Here is a 20,994-nt window from a genome sequence, read left to right as displayed (position 1 = left end):
GAGATTTGATGAATAAACAGAGACACGTGAAAAACAACCGAATCCAATATATTAAAATGCTAATTTTAATTAATTAAATACTTTTGTTATTTTTTAATATTTGGACACCTTTATTCTTTAAATCAGAAAACACAACTGGAAGTTTTACCCTGTCCCTCCTCTGAAAACGTCTCAGATTTTGTAAACTTTCGAAAATTTTCAGGACCTATTAGGCATGCACTACCATACAGTTTTAACACAAAAATTAATATTAAATGAAAGAACCACAAAATAACTTTATCATATATACACATAAATACGTTCATGGTCTGCAATAAAAATATACTGTTGAAAAAATAAACGTAGTTTCGAGAATTTATACCTTTTATATGTTGTGTTGAGCAGCAACCATAAAATATAATTGGTAATGAAGACCTTGGTGATTTTAAGCAGTTGCTGTGATCATTCGTAATCCTGCTATGCCTAAGTGAACACAACCCATTTTGGGATGGTGGAGGTATAGGAGTGTTAAGTGTATGGGATGTCTGTTTTTAAATCAAAACTTTCTCTTAAATACTGATTGCCCATTCATTCATCTCTTCCTTAAAACCCTTCACAAATATTCATTTTTTACTAATCTTATAGGTTTTTCAGAAGGCTCCTGCTCATGTCTGGCAGATCATTCATCAAAGTAGAAGGAATCTTGTATTAAATTCATTTCCAGCATATCTACCACTGTTTCCAAAATTCTTTGGTACAAGATTCATTTCCTTTCAATCTTGAAACCAATGGATTAACAATTTATTATAATTTTTGTCCTAACTAACTGTCCTAACATACAGTTTCTTTCCATTCATCCAGCACTGTTTTTTTTTCTCTCACCTTCCTTAATTTCTTGATAGAAATGAATTAAAACAACTATCTGCTTAAATTAATTTGTACTGCCTAATATTTAAATCTACATATCTCAGCTGGGTGAGCCATACACAGTAGAGTTTATGGCAACTTCTCTTAGTTGATGATGTCAAACATTTTATGAGTATTATTCGTCATTCTTACTATCTAGAACAGTGGTGCACAAACTTTTTGAGTCAGGGGCCACAAATATACTTCTTGTAACCGTTGGGGGCCACAAAAAAGTGAAGATTAAAATCGTCCCACAGTTGTTTCTCACAAGATGGACATCACATTTAAGAACACGCAAATAACGATTACATCAAAGAGTTTGCACATTATTCTAAGAAATGCTATGATACATCAACTGTCACAAAGTCAGTGCGATGGATGGTGCTGCATGTCATCTACGAGCTCAGAAATGTCCAACTTGATGTTTGACGTTGAAAGACGCAAGACTACTTCCAGATGATCATCAGTCAGCTGATTGCGAGTGTTGTTTTTGTTCAGTTTCATATGCGAGAAAGCCTGTTCGCAGCAGTATGTGCTGCCAAACATGCTGGTGTGGACAAGTGCATTCTCTTTCGGATTAGCAAATGTATCTGGTAACGTTTTGTAGAAGTCAAGCAAACTGTTTTCTCGGTAAATAGCACGCAGTTCATCAGATGCCTGGAGATCGGTAAGTTCGAGCTGATATTCTGCTGACAAGTCATCCACTAACACAGAGGAATGGACCAGCAAAAAGTTTCGTCAACAATCTGCATTGGTCAAAGTCATGAAACCGTGAGTTGAAGGATTGAATCAAGGTATCTAACTTCCCAACATAAACGTGTGTGTCAATGTCCTGATTCTTTGTAGCTATGACTGAAAAGTGGGAAAGTGCACGAAGTTGCTTGATGCTACTCGCTGTTGGAACAATTGCAACTTTATCCTGAAAGCTGAGACGTGAATTGCAAGCTGACAGACAAGCTGATTTTTGCCGTGCAACTTCAAATTCAGATTATTCAAGTGTTGTGTCATGTCGACCAGAAAGGTCAAATCAGCTTGCCATGCTGGATCAGTCATGGAAATCACTTTTGTGTCTTTGTTCTTGTTTCTGAGGAATTCTATCACCTCATCAATCAACTTCCAGAATCTTTTGAGCATTTTCCCTCGACTCAGCTAGCGTACTTCACAGTGATACGCAAGGTCACCATAGTACGAATCAGTTTCTTTAAGGAGACTTCAAAACTGACGGTGATTGAGCCCTCGTGATTTGATGAAATTAATGGTTTTCGTCACTAATACCATTAGTGCCTGAAAAACAAGTTCTTTACTGCACAGGTTCTGTTAGTGAATAATACAGTGCAACTTCACCAACTGTCTGCTCTGCTTTCCTCGATGCTTCATCAAGAGTGCTACCAGCCCGCTACTTTCTCTGGTCATGGCTGGTGCTCCATCAGTTGTTACACTTACCAGTTTCGTGAAATCCAATGAAACATTACTATACAGTCATACTGTCTCCTTGAATAGAACAGACCCAGTTGTGTGACCCTTCATGGAACCCATGCTGATTAGTTCCTCTGTGATATCAAACGATGACGACCCACCACGAACAAAAACTAGTAGCTGTGCTATTGAACTGATATCAGTCGGCTCATCTGCTGCCAAAGAGAAGTAGACAAAGTTGGCTGCCTTATTTGTAAGCTGCCTTGTCACGTCTGCTGAGAGGTGTGAAATTCTTCGTTGAACTGTCATACGATTCAAAGCCACGTCTGTAGCTTGCGAACTGCTTCCGGACACAACTTTTCTGATGCAGTAATCATGCATTGCTTGAGAAAATCACCATCAGTGAACAGTCTGCCAGATTTCGCTATCATCAATGAAATATCGTAACTGACCACACATGCTGCACTTAAATCTGCTGACTGCTTTGAAAAAACGTTCTGCTGGTGATTCAGCGACCGCTGCAGAGATTCAGTTCGAGCTGTTCGTTCATCACTGACAACGTTGTGGAAATATTTATGCTTTGACTCATAATGACGCTTTATATTGGATACCTTCGCCACTGCTACTGTCGAATGACACAGCAGACAAATCACGTTCTTCTGTTGTTGAACAAAACAGAAGAATTGCGCAGTCCAATCATCATGAAACTGACGGTTTTCATCGTCAACTTTTCTTTTACGATTAGCTGCCATTTTTTGTTACGAAATAATATCAAAATAGGGCTCGTAAGTAAATCTCGAAGAACAATTGGAACGCGTGAGATTTCGTACTTACGGAAATATTACGTCATTGCACTAATCATTAAATACCTATGCATTAATGAGATTTACTTATTTAATTTTCTTTATTGCTCGACACAAATATGGAACCATCCAGTATCTAATCTAATGCATATTCTTCTATAACGCTTAATCTTCGCGCAGCCGCGAACTTTCTGTTTGACTTTTCCGTTGGACATCGCGGGCCACTCGGCGACTCGTCGCTAGCCAAATCCGGCCCGCGACGAGTTTTGAGCACCACTGAATTCTAGAAGATTAATTAAACTAAAGTAAAGCTTGCCTGGTGCATATAGACCTGAAGTAAGGTGATCACATTTTGTTGATAAAAACTGAGTAACTTATTGAATTTTAAACCTGTATTCAGTTACTAGTTTCAGACAGTACTGGAGAAGCCTTCTGTATCAGTGGTAGCAGAATTTCTCTGATATGCCCTTCTGTTTTTAGAATTTTTGTTTTGTGGATATTCAAAATTTTAGCCATTGAAACTCACCAATTTGTTACATGATGAACCTTTAATTAAGCTAATAATAAATAATCTACTTTGAATGTTTATTTCTAGTGTAATTCTACTGCAGCCTTCAAAGCTTCATATTTAATATAATAAATATATGTGCATTTTGTGATGAAGTTTTCAAATGGAGGGTATTTTTTTCTCTGAGCGTATTGTCACCCTAGACAGCAGGCCTATAAAGTGCCATACAAACAGAAAAATGAAGAAAACATCTAGGCAAAGGAAAATTTACAAAGTAAAGCCTCATAATTTAATGTTAAAATGTCTCCAACGTATCTCAAAATTCCCATTTTAATATTAAATTTTAGCCAATTTTTTATTACGCTACGCAATTTAACACTCAACAGAATTTCTGATTGACCTCACATAAAAAAAATGCAAAATTACATTACTTATTGTTTTGGCAATGGTATATTTCTTCAACACCAATTGAATTGAAATTTGACCAACTGCTGCTTGTAATTTGTATTTTGCAGTTCAAGTGTAAATCATCACTTTTCCTTTTCAGTAAGACTAATTTTTCCTTTCGTAATCAAGAAACAGAAATTTATTTTGTATGTATGTTTGTTTGTATGAGAGACAAAGATAAATGTTGTGGACTTGTTCTTCATTGCATTTCATTCATACAAGTTAGATTGGGTTTTAATATTCATTTCTGCAATCTTTTAGAGAAACTACTGAACAGCTCAGGACGAGAACTTAGAAGAGCATTGTTTTCTTTAAAACAAATTTTTCAGGTAAGCTTTTTAATTATGAGTTATTTCAGAAACTGAATCTGTAAAAAGGTATTTGAAGCAGCTAGCTTTTTGTTTTATTGCATGTGTAAAATGTAAAAGAGATGAGAATTGTGATGAAAGAGGTGGGCTTGATTTACAATAAAACTAAACCCGAAATATTCAGTCGAGTGTTTAAATATGATGAAAAGTGCTGAAAGTTAAAAGGTCTAATGTTTAATTTTAAATAAAATTTTAAGTTATGTGTAAGAAGGTAATAACCTTGTGTAGGATGGTGAAGCCTTATTTAGTCTGTTCTATTTTTAGTCTCCATTACTTAATACATATAGAAAAATTTCAACTTTATGGAAAGAGTTGAAGATGGTTGGGTATTGGAAATTGGTTCTTGATTTAAAAATGTGCATTATTTTCTCTGGAGAACTGAAACATCAGTTGTTTCAAAATAAGAGACCTTGAATACACAAGTGTTAAAAGATTCATGAGGAAATGAAAATATTGGGAACTTATTAATAAGGATACTAATTATAGTTATGAAATTTAAGATCTTAGCAGAATTACTTATACATTAATTCTATCTGGATGGAATATTTTTGTGATGACGTGTAATATTTTATTAAGTTGATTTAACTATTATGGAACAGGTGTATGGATGTAAGGGGCTACATGTAAATATTATTTGAGGATGTGATTTTATTTGGTTATCTCAGTGGTTAGGAAACCAAGTAAGATAATATAAACCAAGAGTGGAATCTACTCCACTTCCATGTGTAGTATTGCTGGTTTGGAATCAGGATATTGTGCTAGGAGTCATTCAGTATTTGTTTAAAAAAGTAAAATTTTAGTGAAGAATGCCAGAGGTTCAATTCAACATTGGATATGAGCTCAAAAACATATGTGCACATTGTGAAATGGATTTTCTGGTATACTTTTCACACATAAAAATAAAGTTTAGCTGTGTCATAAATTACACTTCCAACTTCATATCTTTGTCTTGTATTTTTCTTTTTATGTGGTACTTGGGTGGTGAATGATTTCATAAGGATCAGGTTCCAGTAACCTGAAAAATAAAGATCCTGCTAAGTCTCCTATAAATGATCAGACATACACAATCTGTTTAGCTATCAATTCAGTCAGTTTATATTAAACTGTTTTTACTTGTATCCAAAAACTTTTTTCTTTTGTGACACACAAGAAGGAATCTTCAATAGATGTGGCACTAGAAATTGTTTTAGACAGAAATACAGTAAATAAATTTATGAGACCGTATTTTTTTCCCTTTTAATTAGCTATATTTTTGTGCACCAGCAATACTAAAGGTAGGGTGTGCGTATACTCGATTAAGTTTTATTATTCATCAAGATCTTCACCAGTCTATCCTCATATTGCAACTATTTTAGGCAGGATTAGAGTAATTTAATCTATGAGACCTCAGGCATGATTAAATACAACATTCAAAAGGGTTTGAGTTCCTGAGTTAACATTGTTCAAGATGTGATGGAGCTATGAGTTGAAAGTTTTACTTGAAAAACTCAGAGCAATTCTATTAGCTGCTGCACTGCATCCCAAAACTTGTAAAATGACACCAGTGAAGAAATCTACAGTAATGTTATTTATAAGACTGTAGAATTGTTAGGTGCACGTAGAACAAATCACATGATTTTACATTTAATATTACATTATCTGCTGAAACTTAGACACTTTATAGATGTGGAACCTACATGGTATTTGTCACTTTGCTTATTGAGTGGTTTATAAGAATCAAACTTAAATACTTTTACTGATTCAATCATGCCAAAGAAATCCAAATGTTTCATATGCCATAGGAAGAAGTTTCATATCAGGATCAGCTGATACTAAAATAACAAGATAATTTTAAAATGAAAACTTCTGCCAAAGATAATGTCATTTGTATCATTCACAATGCTGGTCTAAATGATACGCACCTGATAATTTGTATCATTCACAATGCTGGTCTAAATGATACGCACCTGATAATTTGTATCATTCACAATGCTGGTCTAAATGATAATGCACCTGATAATTTGTATCATTCACAATGCTGGTCTAAATGATAAGCACCTGATAATTTGTATCATTCACAATGCTGGTCTAAATGATACGCACCTGATAATTTGTATCATTCACAATGCTGGTCTAAATGATACATACCTGATAATTTGTATCATTCACAATGCTGGTCTAAATGATATGCGACCTGATAATTTGTATCATTCACAATGCTGGTCTAAATGATACGCACCTGATAATTTGTATCATTCACAATGCTGGTCTAAATGATAATGCACCTGATAATTTGTATCATTCACAATGCTGGTCTAAATGATACGCACCTGATAATTTGTATCATTCACAATGCTGGTCTAAATGATACGCACCTGATAATTTGTATCATTCACAATGCTGGTCTAAATGATACGCACCTGATAATTTGTATCATTCACAATGCTGGTCTAAATGATACGCACCTGATAATTTGTATCATTCACAATGCTGGTCTAAATGATACGCACCTGATAATTTGTATCATTCACAATGCTGGTCTAAATGATACGCACCTGATAATTTGTATCATTCACAATGCTGGTCTAAATGATACGCACCTGATAATTTGTATCATTCACAATGCTGGTCTAAATGATACGCACCTGATAATTTGTATCATTCACAATGCTGGTCTAAATGATACGCACCTGATAATTTGTATCATTCACAATGCTGGTCTAAATGATACGCACCTGATAACAGTGAAACTGATAGAAGTGATCCAAACTACACTCCTTTTCCACATACCACTTTTGGTGCATTCATGGCCAAACCAGGCTGTAAAAGCCCTAAGCATTTAAGATTGAATATCAAATCAGCAAACAATGGTTATGCTAAGTGGTGTGCCCCAAACAGAGTCAGCTTATTCCTGTAATGTTTGTGTAAGTCTAAATACTTGATATTTTATACTGTTATTATCTCTGCTGAAGTTATCATGAAAGAAAACATTTTGTACACAACTGTTTGTTTGTTTTGAATTTCGCACAAAGCTACTCGAGGGCTATCTGTGCTAGCCATCCCTAATTTAGAAGTGTAAGACTAGAGGGAAGGCAGCTAGTAATCACCACCTACTGCTAACTCTTGGGACTACTCTGTTACCAACAAACAGTGTGATTGACCATCACATTATAACGCCCCCATGGCTGAAAGGGCTAGCATGTTTGGTGCGACGGGGATGCGAACCCGCGACCCTCAGATTACGAGTTGCACGCCTTAACACGCTTGGCCATGCCGGGCCATATTACACAACTGAAAAACCTGGTAATTTGATACACAACACAGATAGTATGCAATCTTAGTGTTATGAAAAGCATTAGTGCCTCCTATTTAACAATAACGTCACATTTTTCATGTCTTACCTTCTGATGAAAATATTTTGATTTTAAGTTTCATTCAGTAGATTCTTAAGATATACTTAATCAAAATTATTATTATCAAAATCAGTAATTATTGTACATTATGTTATCCTGGGGTGTGTGTGTTAAAAGATGGCATTGTATTATTTTTTTTTGTTAGATACTACTATTTTTTCTTTCACTTGGTTTAGGATGATAAAGACCTGGTGCATGAATTTGTACGGAATGATGGTTTGGCTTGTCTTATTAAAGTTGGATCAGAAGCAGATCAGAATTATCAAAATTATATTCTAAGAGGTACGTATAACATTTTTTATGAATCTTTCAGATATCTGTATGGAATATATTGTATAGGTTATCTGAGAGTATTCAAGCTGAAGTGTTAAAGAAGTTACTCACTTCTGAAAATCTGTAGAAATTTATTAAAGGAATAATCTATAAGTGAAATAATTAACAATAACAACTTAAAAGCAAAATGATTTAACAAATTGCAATAAAAAGTTTAACAAAATTCAGAATTTCAACATTACAAAGTTACAATTGATTTGAAATAATTGAGTGTTGGGATTCTTTGTTTTGTGTGTATGGCTATCTGCCATCATTCCTAATTTGAAACTGTCAACCACAGGGAAAGCAAATGGCTGGCAGCACTTGTTGCTAATCTGTGGGCTACTCTTTACCAACAAGTACTGGGATTGACTGTCACATTACAATATTACTAATAGCCAAAAGGGCAAGTGCATGTCCAGCATTAGGTTTTCAGTCTGTCTCAGATTGAAAGTCGCATGCTTTAATCTGTGCCACTCTAGGCCAGGGGAGTAGGATATGAGAATCTGGTAGTATTTGTTTGGGAATTAGTAATCATGCTTAAAAGACAAATGCACACTTTGCTATAAATACAGTCAAAGACCGAGTTTCCTTCTTGTTGTTGAATTTCAAATGTAATTTTTAACTTTATGCAGTGCCATCTAGTCAGTTAACAGGTTTATCTTCGAGGATACACGTGTCATAAATAAAACCAAAAATGTCAAGACTACATCTTTTAGATTTATTATTACCATTGTTTAAATTGAAAACACAATAATATTGTACTAAAACTCTTATAAACACTTGCCACAGAGGGTGCCAAGCATCACAGCAGTTAATGCATTAAAAACTATAAGCTCATATATTTCTATTCATCAGTGTTCTCTCTCTACTTGTTAACTTTAATGACAGAATGTTAGCATATTGCTCAAGCAAGGAATAATTAATTTAGGTGATGAGGAAAGCTTATTCTAAATATTTACTGAGAAATATCTATCAGGATTGAAAACTGGCCTTCTTTGATTGTGGTTAAGGTTTAAACTTGAAACACCTAAGAAGTCCTCATTTTACTCTTGTTTGGTATAATTTTGAGTGAACCTAACTGGTATTAACAAACAAAACTTCTTCCTTGTTTTCTGTCAAGTGAAATTTTTATTGAAGTAGGTAAAGCCCTCTGTTAAACAAAATATAAAATAGGCAAAAGATGTTATTTCCTTCTCTTTCCACAGCTTTGGGCCAAGTGATGTTATATGTAGATGGCATGAATGGAGTTATTGAACACAGTGAAACGATTCAATGGCTGTATTCACTTATTAGCTCCAAGGTATGAAAAGCTTAGCATTTTATGTAATGTTAATGTTATTTTTTTCTCAGTACAAAATTATACAATGGGCTACTTGTGCTCTTCTGTCCATAAGGAATATCAAACCCTGGATTTTAATATTGTAAATCTGCAAACTCACAGGTTTTACATCATTACATTTGATAAAAATTTCATTGCACAGTTTATGTAATGCACTATCTTTATCACTGATGTTGTACACATCTCTTTCTGTTTTCCAGAAGAATTATGATACTAACTAAAAAATAGTTCCTAATTAAGTTAGACATTTATTTTATTGTTTGCACTTGAATTTCAATAAAAACATTGCTTTGTTAGCAGTGAATGTGTATACATTAAAACAAAAAAGGAGAGTTTTTACATTGAGTATATTAACTGAACATTTTGTTCACAGAACATTTAAGAATTAGAATAAGCATTTTACATGTATTTTTATTTGTTAACAACTCTCTGCCATCTGAAAATTAAAATATCCGATGAAAATAGAGTATTCAGTTTCAACTTAATAATTTGATGGATTAAAGCTTAAAAGTTAAATTTTTATTAATGTATAAAAACGTTATTTTGATAAACTACAGTACCAGCAGTTAATTTTGATTTTTATAAATTAAACAATAAAACTAATAAATTTGATATAGTATCAAAATTTACAAGTTTTACAATTAATTTGGCTTGATCTGCATATATTAATCTTAAGTAAAAACTGTCTTTCAAACTACCTAGTTCTCTGGTGTGTCACTAGTGAGTTTATGGATTTGCAGTGCTAAAATCCAGGGCTCAAATCTGAGTGGTGGACAAAGCATTAATAACCAGGTGCACTGCTTTGCACTCAAACAAACAAGCTACCTATCTGTAGCAGTGGACAAAATTCATGTATCAAGTGGCTCTGTGGTAAGTCTGTGGACTTATAAAGCTAAATCTTGGGTTTCAATACCCATAGTGGGCACAGCACAGATAGTCCATTGTGCAACTTTGGTAAGTCTGTGGACTTATAAAGCTAAATCTTGGGTTTCAATACCCATAGTGGGCACAGCACAGATAGTCCATTGTGCAACTTTGGTAAGTCTGTGGACTTATAAAGCTAAATCTTGGGTTTCAATACCCATAGTGGGCACAGCACAGATAGTCCATTGTGCAACTTTGGTAAGTCTGTGGACTTATAAAGCTAAATCTTGGGTTTCAATACCCATAGTGGGCACAGCACAGATAGTCCATTGTGCAACTTTGGTAAGTCTGTGGACTTATAAAGCTAAATCTTGGGTTTCAATACCCATAGTGGGCACAGCACAGATAGTCCATTGTGCAACTTTGGTAAGTCTGTGGACTTATAAAGCTAAATCTTGGGTTTCAATACCCATAGTGGGCACAGCACAGATAGTCCATTGTGCAACTTTGGTAAGTCTGTGGACTTATAAAGCTAAATCTTGGGTTTCAATACCCATAGTGGGCACAGCACAGATAGTCCATTGTGCAACTTTGGTAAGTCTGTGGACTTATAAAGCTAAATCTTGGGTTTCAATACCCATAGTGGGCACAGCACAGATAGTCCATTGTGCAACTTTGTATTTAAGAACAAGCAAAACTTGTTTTCCATAAGTAGTACAAACAAACTTAAGTACAACCAAACTTAAGTACAACCAAGCTTAAAATTAAGGAGCAATACTGAGTGTTTTTTTCATTCACATATACAATAAACGTGTTTTCATAATCATTTATAGACCACATAGGTTGTTGTCAAAATTAGGAGCAATATTGAGTGTTTTTTATTCTCATTTATAATAAACATGTATTTTCATAATCATTTATAGACCACATAGGTTGTTGTCAAAATTAGGAGCAATATTGAGTGTTTTTTATTCTCATTTATAATAAACATGTATTTTCATAATCATTTATAGACCACATAGGTTGTTGTCAAAATTAGGAGCAATATTGAGTGTTTTTTATTCTCATTTTCAATAAACATGTATTTTCATAATCATTTATAGACCATGAACCATGTTATATTTAACATTTGGAATTTGTTTATTTCTCAACTCTTTTACTTTTCTTTGTAACTAATGTTTTGTTTTTATAAAAGTAATATTTCCTTAAGCTTGTACATTCCTGAATATTATGTTGTACGTCCAGAACAAAAATCAAAGCTAATAAATTTGTTTTGTTTTTCCAATAGAATGATCTACCGTGGGTGATATATTTCAGTTCTAGTAGTAGTAAACTTCTCTCTTACATATTATACACATTTTATAAAATTAGGATATTTTTTTATAGTTGTATCTGGTTAATAGATATACATAAACCCAATCAAGCTGCCAAATTATAATTTTCACCCTCTAGTATAGTTTAGTTGGACAGTTTTTTCACTGTTTCTTGTCTTATTGTGTTTAATTGACTATGCAGTGTAAGAAATAGTGTATTCTATATTAATAAAAGCATGTTATATTACATATAAGTATCAGTGAGCTATTGAGTCTAAATCTTTTTAATATTTTAAAAGTTTTACATTCTAGTTAATTTTTCTTGACTGTAGTATCGTCTCGTGGTGAAGACTGCTTTAAAATTACTGTTAGTTTTTGTTGAGTACACTGAGTTGAACAGTCAACTCCTCCTAAGTGCTGTTTCTACAGTGGATAGGGGGAAAAGTAAGTTACTAATGTTATTGAAACAGCTTTTGTTTAGCATGTTATTTGCCCATACTTGTACAAATAAATTAATAAAATGTCTTGTGATTTATCCACCTTGTAATGTCTTTTTTTTGTGTGTGTGTATAAACAATAAAATGGTATCACATGGTTTTTAAAAGAATCACAATTTCATTTTTGTCAGTACATGCTTGTTAAGTCAGTAAACATAAAATTCTTACTACCAACTATTCTAAATGTATTTACACATTCATTAAACATATATTGTATGTTAAGCATTTGGTAAACATCAGTAGTATACTAAGTACAGTTTTTACTGTTGTTGTGTAAGACAGTTAATCTTTTGTTCTCCAAAAATGAGTTATTCAAATTATAGATATTTATCTGTAACTCTGTAAAGTAAAAAGGGTAACTTGTTTGTATATAATATAGACACCAAAGCTTGGTCAAACATAATAAGTTTACTGAATGAGAGAGAGTCAGCTGATATGGAGCTTCTAGTTTTTGCTGTGACACTTATTAATAAGGTAAGGAAGTTGTTTTCATTCCAAAGAAAATGAATAGTTTAACCATTAAATAGTAATGCTGAAGTTCAGCAGATACATATTCTAATATAACAATAGAGTGAAAAAGAGTAATATACAGATAAATGTTATAATGCCTCATCTTTTTAACAACAAACAGTATCTAACACAAAACATTATTGAGAAAATAATTTCAACTGAGCTGTTGGTTGGATTTCCAAATTGTTTCTATCATATTAACTTTGAGTATCTAAATTTTCAATGAAGTACAACACTTTTCGTAGAGTGTTCTGATAGCTAGGGTGTTTGACTCACAAGTTACACGTTGCAAGTTTGAAGTTCGTCACTACATTGCTCACATTTTCAGTTGTTAGATTGTTATAATGTGGCAGTCAGTCTCACTATTCATTGGTAAAGAGTAGCCCAAGAGTTTGTGGTGAGTAAAGTTAACTAGTCTCACCTCTAGTCTATCACTTCCAAATTTGTTACAACTAATGCAAAAACTTTCTGGTTAAATTTACCAAGAGAAACTAAAAACTTCCACAGATGATATAGTTTTATTTTTTGTATCATATATCTGTATTATTAACCTCTTACTGTTTACCTTATTTTCAAACATTTGGGCATACTCCTCTAAGACAGTGGTAAGTCTATAGATTTAGAACGTCCTGATCAGGGGTTTGATTCCCCTTGTTGGACGTGGCAGATAGCCTGATATGACTTTATTATGAGAGAACACACACACACTCAAACATTTGGTGTCCAGTAGATGTTTTATATTCATTGTTGTTAAATATATAACATGGGGCATGTTCATTTTGTAAACTTTTCTGGCTTTCTAAACACATTTTGTTTGTCTATGCCTCTCAGTGTTGGAGAAAAAAAGGCTGATTCATGATGTTCATTCCACTATGTTAAGGATAAATATTAAAAACATCTTTAACCATATTCTTGTGAATTCAGTTGGACTACAATATTGAGTTAAAGCAGAGCCACCTATTCAACACCATAGCATAATAACTGAGAGTCAGGGGGTGTGTTGTCAGTATGAATAATACTTTTACAATGGTATTTAATGTTAGAAGTCAAAGAATGAAAACATCTTTGTATTTGTATTTCTACTATACAGTAAATATGGTGTTCATGTGATTTACTAGAATTTCCAATCTTAGTTATTTATTGGATATCTTTACTTGAAAAGAGTGACAAAGTCATTGATCGTTTTAGTTTTTTCCGTTTTAAATTGCATATTTACTAATTATGAGTTTCTTTCTATTTTTATAAAATATTAATTAGACAATAATGGAACATTTTAGGTAAAGTGTGTTTAACTGACAGTTGTTCAAATATTCATGTTATGTAGCATTATATTTACAGACTTTAAATGGAATTCCAGACCAAGACACGTATTATGACATTGTGGATTCACTGGAAGAACAAGGTATGGAGAAAATGATACAGTATTACATGTCCAAACAGGGTACAGACTTAGACTTGCTGCAACAGTTTCAGATATATGAGGTAACTCATATTTCAGATCTTCATAAAAATTTGCTTGTAATGCATAATGTCCAGTATAATTATGTAGAACGTGTTGCTTATATGCAATTATAATGCTAGTTGAAACTCAACTTAGAGTTGATTCTGTGTTAAAAGCTTTTGCTCATGAATACAGTTGTTTGTCTGTGAAACCTATAAGAATTTTAATAAACTGTTGGACCTGTCTTAATAAATGACCAGAATAAAGTAATATAACAAAAGGTGAAATGACAAGAAAGATGCAAGTATATTCTTGAACATGGACATAATTATCATAAACATGGAAATTACTTATAGAATTATCCTGTACTGTCTGTTATCAAGCATACTTATAAAATTATCCTGTACTGTCTGTTATCAAGCATTCTTATAAAATTATCCTGTACTGTCTGTTGTTAAACATTCTTATAAAAGTATCCTGTACTGTCTGTTATCAAGCATTCTTATAAAATTATCCTGTACTGTCTGTTGTTAAACATACTCATAAAAGTATCCTGTACTGTCTGTTGTTAAACATACTCATAAAAGTATCCTGTACTGTCTGTTGTTAGACATACTCATAAAAGTATCCTGTACTGTCTGTTGTTAGACATACTCATAAAAGTATCCTGTACTGTCTGTTGTTATACTCATAAAAGTATCCTGTACTGTCTGTTGTACTCATAGACATACTCTGTAAAAGTATCCTGTACTGTCTGTTGTTAAACATACTCATAAAAGTATCCTGTACTGTCTGTTGTTAAACATACTCATAAAAGTATCCTGTACTGTCTGTTGTTAGACATACTCATAAAAGTATCCTGTACTGTCTGTTGTTAGACATACTCATAAAAGTATCCTGTACTGTCTGTTGTTAGACATACTCATAAAAGTATCCTGTACTGTCTGTTGTTAGACATACTCATAAAAGTATCCTGTACTGTCTGTTGTTAGACATACTCATAAAATTATCCTGTACTGTCTGTTGTTAGACATACTCATAAAAGTATCCTGTACTGTCTGTTGTTAGACATACTCATAAAATTATCCTGTACTGTTGTGAAACATACTTATAAAATTATCCTGTACTGTCTGTTATCAAGCATACTGTGATTGAACAATTCAAATGCTGTTTGCATAACACAAAACAAAAATTCAGAAGTTGGTTCTTAAAAATAAAGGAACGCATATTTTAAAAGGGAAAAATATGGTTAACATTTAGGTTGTAAATATAAGTTTCATTGTATCTTTCAATATTAATGCAGTACTATACTAAAAAGTTTAAGATATATTATTGAACATTGCAAAGTACAGGGTAGCATAAATGTTTCAACAGTTACTGCTCCTTATCTCACAAAATACGAAAAAGCAATTGAATGTTTATTACAGATAACAGCTTAGTATGAATATAAAATGTTCAATATGTGGGAGTTCATATCACACATATTTAAGTTGTTATTTGTTTTTTTCCAGGCTGTCTTGAGACATGAAGATGGAGAGTATAATGGTAAAACACTGCCTGTTGATCAACGATTGATCAGGTATTTAATAATGAAGGGCATGTATAATTGTCGTCTCTGTTTGGTGTAAATGATATAGCGAGCTGCTGCAGTGAAAATGTTCTTTTACTTACTGTTTTCATCATATTATACTTACTTGGTTCTGATTCTGTTCATGCCTTTGCATGTGACTCAAATATTTTAGTCCCATTGCTTGCATATTTTATGACTGAATTCTACTTCTTGTTTAATTTATATACACATACAGGGGCAGAAAAAAAGTGGTCCCCTTGCAATTGTTGTTAATTTGTTATATCTTTTGTTAGATAACAGAATATGTAAACCTATATGTTTTTAGAATGCAATTGGTGAGATCTTTTTAAATATGATATCAAATCCTAATTTTAACACTGGTGGTTTTTGTAAATACCTGAAATTTTCATGAGCTTAATAAAATTTTATCATAAAAACTGTTGTACACCTGCTGTAGTGTTTTAGATCTTCTTATTACAAGTACCTATAAAATGATCAAACAAGTTTCTCTGCAGTAACCAAGTCTAAAAGTAAAACTAAAAATAACACAAACCAGTTTCACGATTTAATATTTAGTTGGCATTCCTTTGGATTTCAGTAGTGTTTCAAATCAATGTGTCGTGCTTTCAGTGAGTTTGTGCAGATATTCCTCAGTGATTGACTACCATCCTTCTTTGAGTACTTCAAGAAATTCATCTCCCATGCTTAGTTTGCACTTTTGTTAATTGGTTTAACTCAGCCCATAAATTATCAATCAGATTGATATTAGGTGATTAACCTGGCCATTCCATTACATCAATTCTCTTATTTCTAAGATGTCTTTTTAATGACTTCACAGTTGCAGACAAACATGCTTGATCATTTTGTAGGCTAACTGGAATAAGAAACTACAGAAAGGTGCACAACAGTTTTTATGAGAAAATGTAACTGAAATCATGAAAAGTTCAGTTATTTACAAAAGCTATGGAAAAATAGATTTGAAATCATATTTAAACAGATCTCATTGAGTGCATTCTAGAAACATATAGTTTTACATTTGTTTCTGTTGTGTAATAAAAGATATAACAAATTAACATTTTCAAGGGTCCACTTTTTTTTGTCTATCTACCTGCAAGAATGTGGTTCTCTGTAGTTTTGTTCCTTATAGATGGTCACAAATTAAAAGGTACAAACTCCAAAGTTGGAGTACAAATATAACTGTGTGTGGAAAGTAATGTTGGCTGTGTGGCCTTGACCGCAGATGTTCTTTTGAGATTTCAAATTTAGGCCAAAGTGACCATTATAGCAATGTTTGGAAAAAAGGATGTCTAGGTAGTCTCATATTGGAAAGGGATGGTAATGTGTCATAAAATGTCTATTTTTTATGTAAAGACTTCTTTCAATCATTCTGCCTGTGATCAGTCGTGTGTTAAAATGAGTTTACAATTTTGTAAAGCCTTCATTTGGGCTCCTGTTTTTGTTTTCTTCTATAGATACATGTCTACTCTTTAAGTACACGTAACTGAAAAGGCTGGTGGTTTCTCTTGAACATACTGTCACACTTTCTCAAATAAGTAGGCTTGCTTCAGCCATATCATTTGCTTCTTTCATGAATTTATAAAAGTCAGCCATGAGATGACCTTACAAAAACAGATTTTCATTTACTTTGTGTTGCAACAAGAAGAGAATAAATCAGCTCTTCATTAAATGGAATAATGATAAAGTCAAAATAAGCTGCAAACAATGCTCAATCACACAAAAGAAGTCAGGATACATAAAGGTAGAGAATTTTTGTTTTGGAAACTTGAAATGTCATCCAAAGCATACACAAGAAGGAGGAACAATGTGCTCAGTTTTGTTTTTATTAGCATAGCTTGTGTAAAGTTTTATTTTGTTGAAAATGTTCATTCATTTTAATCAAAATATTTACTTAGGTAAAGATTTTTTTTTTTTTTTTGCAAAAAAAAAAAAAATTACAATTACTCTGTAGATTTAATCAAAGCATCTTGGGACGTTTAAAGACATTTTTACCTGATCATTACTGGGTATTCTACTAGTTATGTATAATTCCAATTTTATTACCCGTACGTGTTTTACGAATATGAAAATTAGTAAAAACGTGTTTTTATTTAGGTAGTTATTTTCAAATATTTTATATCATACCCCAAAGATTGAAGTATTTTAGTGATCTCTTAATAAATCATAAACAACACTAGGAAATCAAAAACTAACAGATTAATTAGTACTTTTAAATATGTAAGTAAAAATTATTATGCAGATTTTCTTTTTAATGAATATATTTTTCAAATATAACTTATATTTATTGAGTTACAATACCATGAAAACTTGAGTGTGTTATATTTTTATACTGTTTGTTAATAATTTATTTAATATTTAAAATTTATACTTCTCTCTTCTGACTGTAGAATATTTTCCATAAAACTAAACTAGTTATAAATAAGAGGTGCACGTACAGTCTCAGCTTTCTTTCAGCCCAGTATTTTTTGGTATGTGCTTACGATAGAATTGAAACATTTGAACAGGACTTGAAGAAAAATATATTTCTACACTTTTGCTTTAATTCTCAGACAATTTTTATAAGAAGTAATTATTTTTACCTGTTTATTTCATATATATACGTGTGTAATTTTTTTTCCCCACAGGCAAGTCCCACGAAGCAGGAAATCTTATCCTGATGACAATGATCGAAGAAAAAGTCGAAGACATTCTATTGGCAACCATTTATCTCCTCCTCAGTACAAACTCCAAAGTCCTTCTCTTGCTAAAACTCCTGAGGAATCATTCAACCAATGGCAAAAAAAGTGCGTTTGTCATAACTGTTTTTGTTTTGGCTTGCTAGTATCCAATAAAATGTATCCATTGTTCTTAATATCCAAATACTTATATAAAAAAAAAACTTTTTTTTTTTCATTTCCTGCTGTTTTTGAACTGATGAAGTAATGTTCAAAATTAAAATATGATTTGTTAGTTTTATTATTTGTCATATCGTATGAAATGAAACATTTGAATAAAATTTTCACAATAAAAAATATTCCATTTGCTTGTTTGGTATCTGTATGCATGTATATCATTTTATGTTTTGAGAAAAATAAGAATCACTGTATTCATACACCTTTTTTTTTTTTTTTCAAATGTGTTTCCAGTAGAGAGCAAAACCAGAACAAGGAGTTTGTGAATAAGTGTGCGTCAGACTTGGAACTACTGCAGCTAAATGAATCAGGTACACATACATGCATAGTAAAACAATTTGCAAAATAATCTCTTCAATGTAAAATATAAAAATATTTGTACCTAACTGATTTATATCATCTAAGTATCCTATCACTTATAAACGTAATTTTTATTAACAGTAATAAATTTCAAAAAATAAAATGGACCTATTGAAGGAAATGGATAATTAAATTTCTTAAAAACAGAATGCATGTTACTATAGATGGAAGCCATAATACAGAGATGCCAACCATTATGATTTTGGTGTATACATTACGACTATACGCTCATACAGACAAATATTACGACTTGTCGCAACTCCAAAATTATTATGTATTGTATAGGTCTATACAATAAAGTGATAAATTGTTCCCCCAGGGCTTGAAAGGGGTGAAAAGAAAATTTCTAGTTAGATACAAGTAAATTTTGATAATAAATAAAAGACATAGTCCAAATGGCTACTTGCAATAATTATGTTTGTGCTTGAAATAATAAAAAATATTTATATCTCTGACGTCTACCAATAGTTTGAGTGTGGTGCTTCTCCATACTGGGTACGTGGGGGAATCAATAGTTATGTCATCAGTGCTTGTCAGCCAATCAGCGCTCACATAGATGGGTATTTCTCGTTTTCTAAGCAGCATAGAAACACCAATGTGATTGTTCACAAGTTGGAAAAAAAGAGGCCTCGTTCACCAGATTGTCTTGTTTCTGGCAAATCTAAAAGGACTAAAACTGTGAAAGGGCTCTGTCTACAATCATTATGCTCAGTCATTTGAAATAGTTGGCATCTCTGCATAATATCATCAACAGATATTTCTCACACATACCTGTTCTAATGTGCATTCACATGCATTGCTACCATGGATTGACCTATGCCTTTAGTTATGCAACAGTCCTGTTCTAGGATAAATGTTCATAGAGTGAGATTGTTAAGCAATGTATAGTCAAAAGGACTACACTTCATTTTGAAAATGGAGGCTTCATTATTCTCCCTAAAAGCAGAAAAAAATCACAGATAATTTTAAGACAGCAGATTCTGTGGACCTTTATCCAAGCTTAATTCATAGCATAGCTGCGATTCACAAAGTAAAAACTAAGATTATAGGAAAAACAAAACTTTGACCCTAAAAGAAAGCCATCTTCTGTTTTCATCAACAGTTAGACAAACAAGGACTTCAAATTGATGAAGATACACAAACCAGAAATTTGTAAACTTTCAGTCACACCTCAAAAATCAATGATTGAAGAAACAAGACTGTCCAGTCCTCTGATGTATTGGACTTAATTAAATATGGCTTTGAAAGCCTACGTCCATATTCAGTATAGGGTCTGTGGAAAGTTGATGTATGGTCTATCATTGATCTCTGTCCTTAGCAAAAGCCTGTTGCTATGGAAATTTTGGTGATAGGTCAAAAGTGCATTACAATAAGACAAGGCACGAAAAAATCATATTTTTTAAACAGGGTTAAAGTTTTTGTACAGATGTGATAAATGCTCAGTAAATAAGTGGAACTATCTTAAATACTATTTTATATGTTACCAAAGAAGAGTTTCTATTATATGTGTGTGTCTAAATTAGAATATTTTTAAAACTTTAAATTATTTAGAATATTACCCAAAGTATGTAGATGTATTATTTTACAATGAATAACACTATGTAACTTTTTTTTTTCTTGTTCCTGGGCAGAAAGTGTTATTTCCCAATTGCTTATGCCTAAAGTAAATGGAAAAGACCTGTTTTTCTCTTTAAACTTTACTTTTGTGACCTGGGTAATGAAATTTTCAAATTTACCCATTTTCCAGAACATTCCAGGTAGATTCACTGCTGAGTAGCTGATAGAGAATTTTCTCGAACTTACAAGAACTTTCTAGACTGTTGTAGAACTTATGAGAATTTTCAAGAACCTTTTAGAATTTTTCGAGAATTTTCCATAGTTATATGTAGGGGGCTCACCACTCACCACTACAGTTTAGTTCTAGCTGCCTAAGTGAACACACAGACTTATCCAAGGAGGCCTTACCAAGTTTCCCTGTTATATTTGCCTTTGGGACAGCAAAGACACTGCAGAGCACTACAACAGGAAGCACTGGCCACAATGGACCTAGCTCTCTG

General features: G+C 32.7%; 1 protein-coding gene across 1 annotated transcript in view; it reads left to right on the top strand.

Annotated features, from left to right (window-relative positions):
- Positions 1-20,994, top strand: part of LOC143233303 (FH1/FH2 domain-containing protein 3-like) — a 114,537-nt gene that overhangs the window by 67,564 nt on the left and 25,979 nt on the right. The window contains 9 exon segments of the mRNA XM_076469430.1: positions 4,321-4,388; positions 7,996-8,101; positions 9,340-9,434; positions 11,983-12,094; positions 12,527-12,621; positions 13,996-14,139; positions 15,610-15,677; positions 18,311-18,469; positions 18,812-18,888. Coding sequence (XP_076325545.1) covers positions 4,321-4,388; positions 7,996-8,101; positions 9,340-9,434; positions 11,983-12,094; positions 12,527-12,621; positions 13,996-14,139; positions 15,610-15,677; positions 18,311-18,469; positions 18,812-18,888 — 924 coding nt within the window.

The sequence above is a fragment of the Tachypleus tridentatus genome, chromosome 12 (assembly GCF_004210375.1).
Source record: "Tachypleus tridentatus isolate NWPU-2018 chromosome 12, ASM421037v1, whole genome shotgun sequence".
Taxonomy (NCBI): Eukaryota; Metazoa; Arthropoda; class Merostomata; order Xiphosura; family Limulidae; genus Tachypleus; species Tachypleus tridentatus.
The sequence above is the reverse complement of the archived record's forward strand: the minus strand, read 5'-3'. Positions and strand labels throughout refer to the sequence as shown.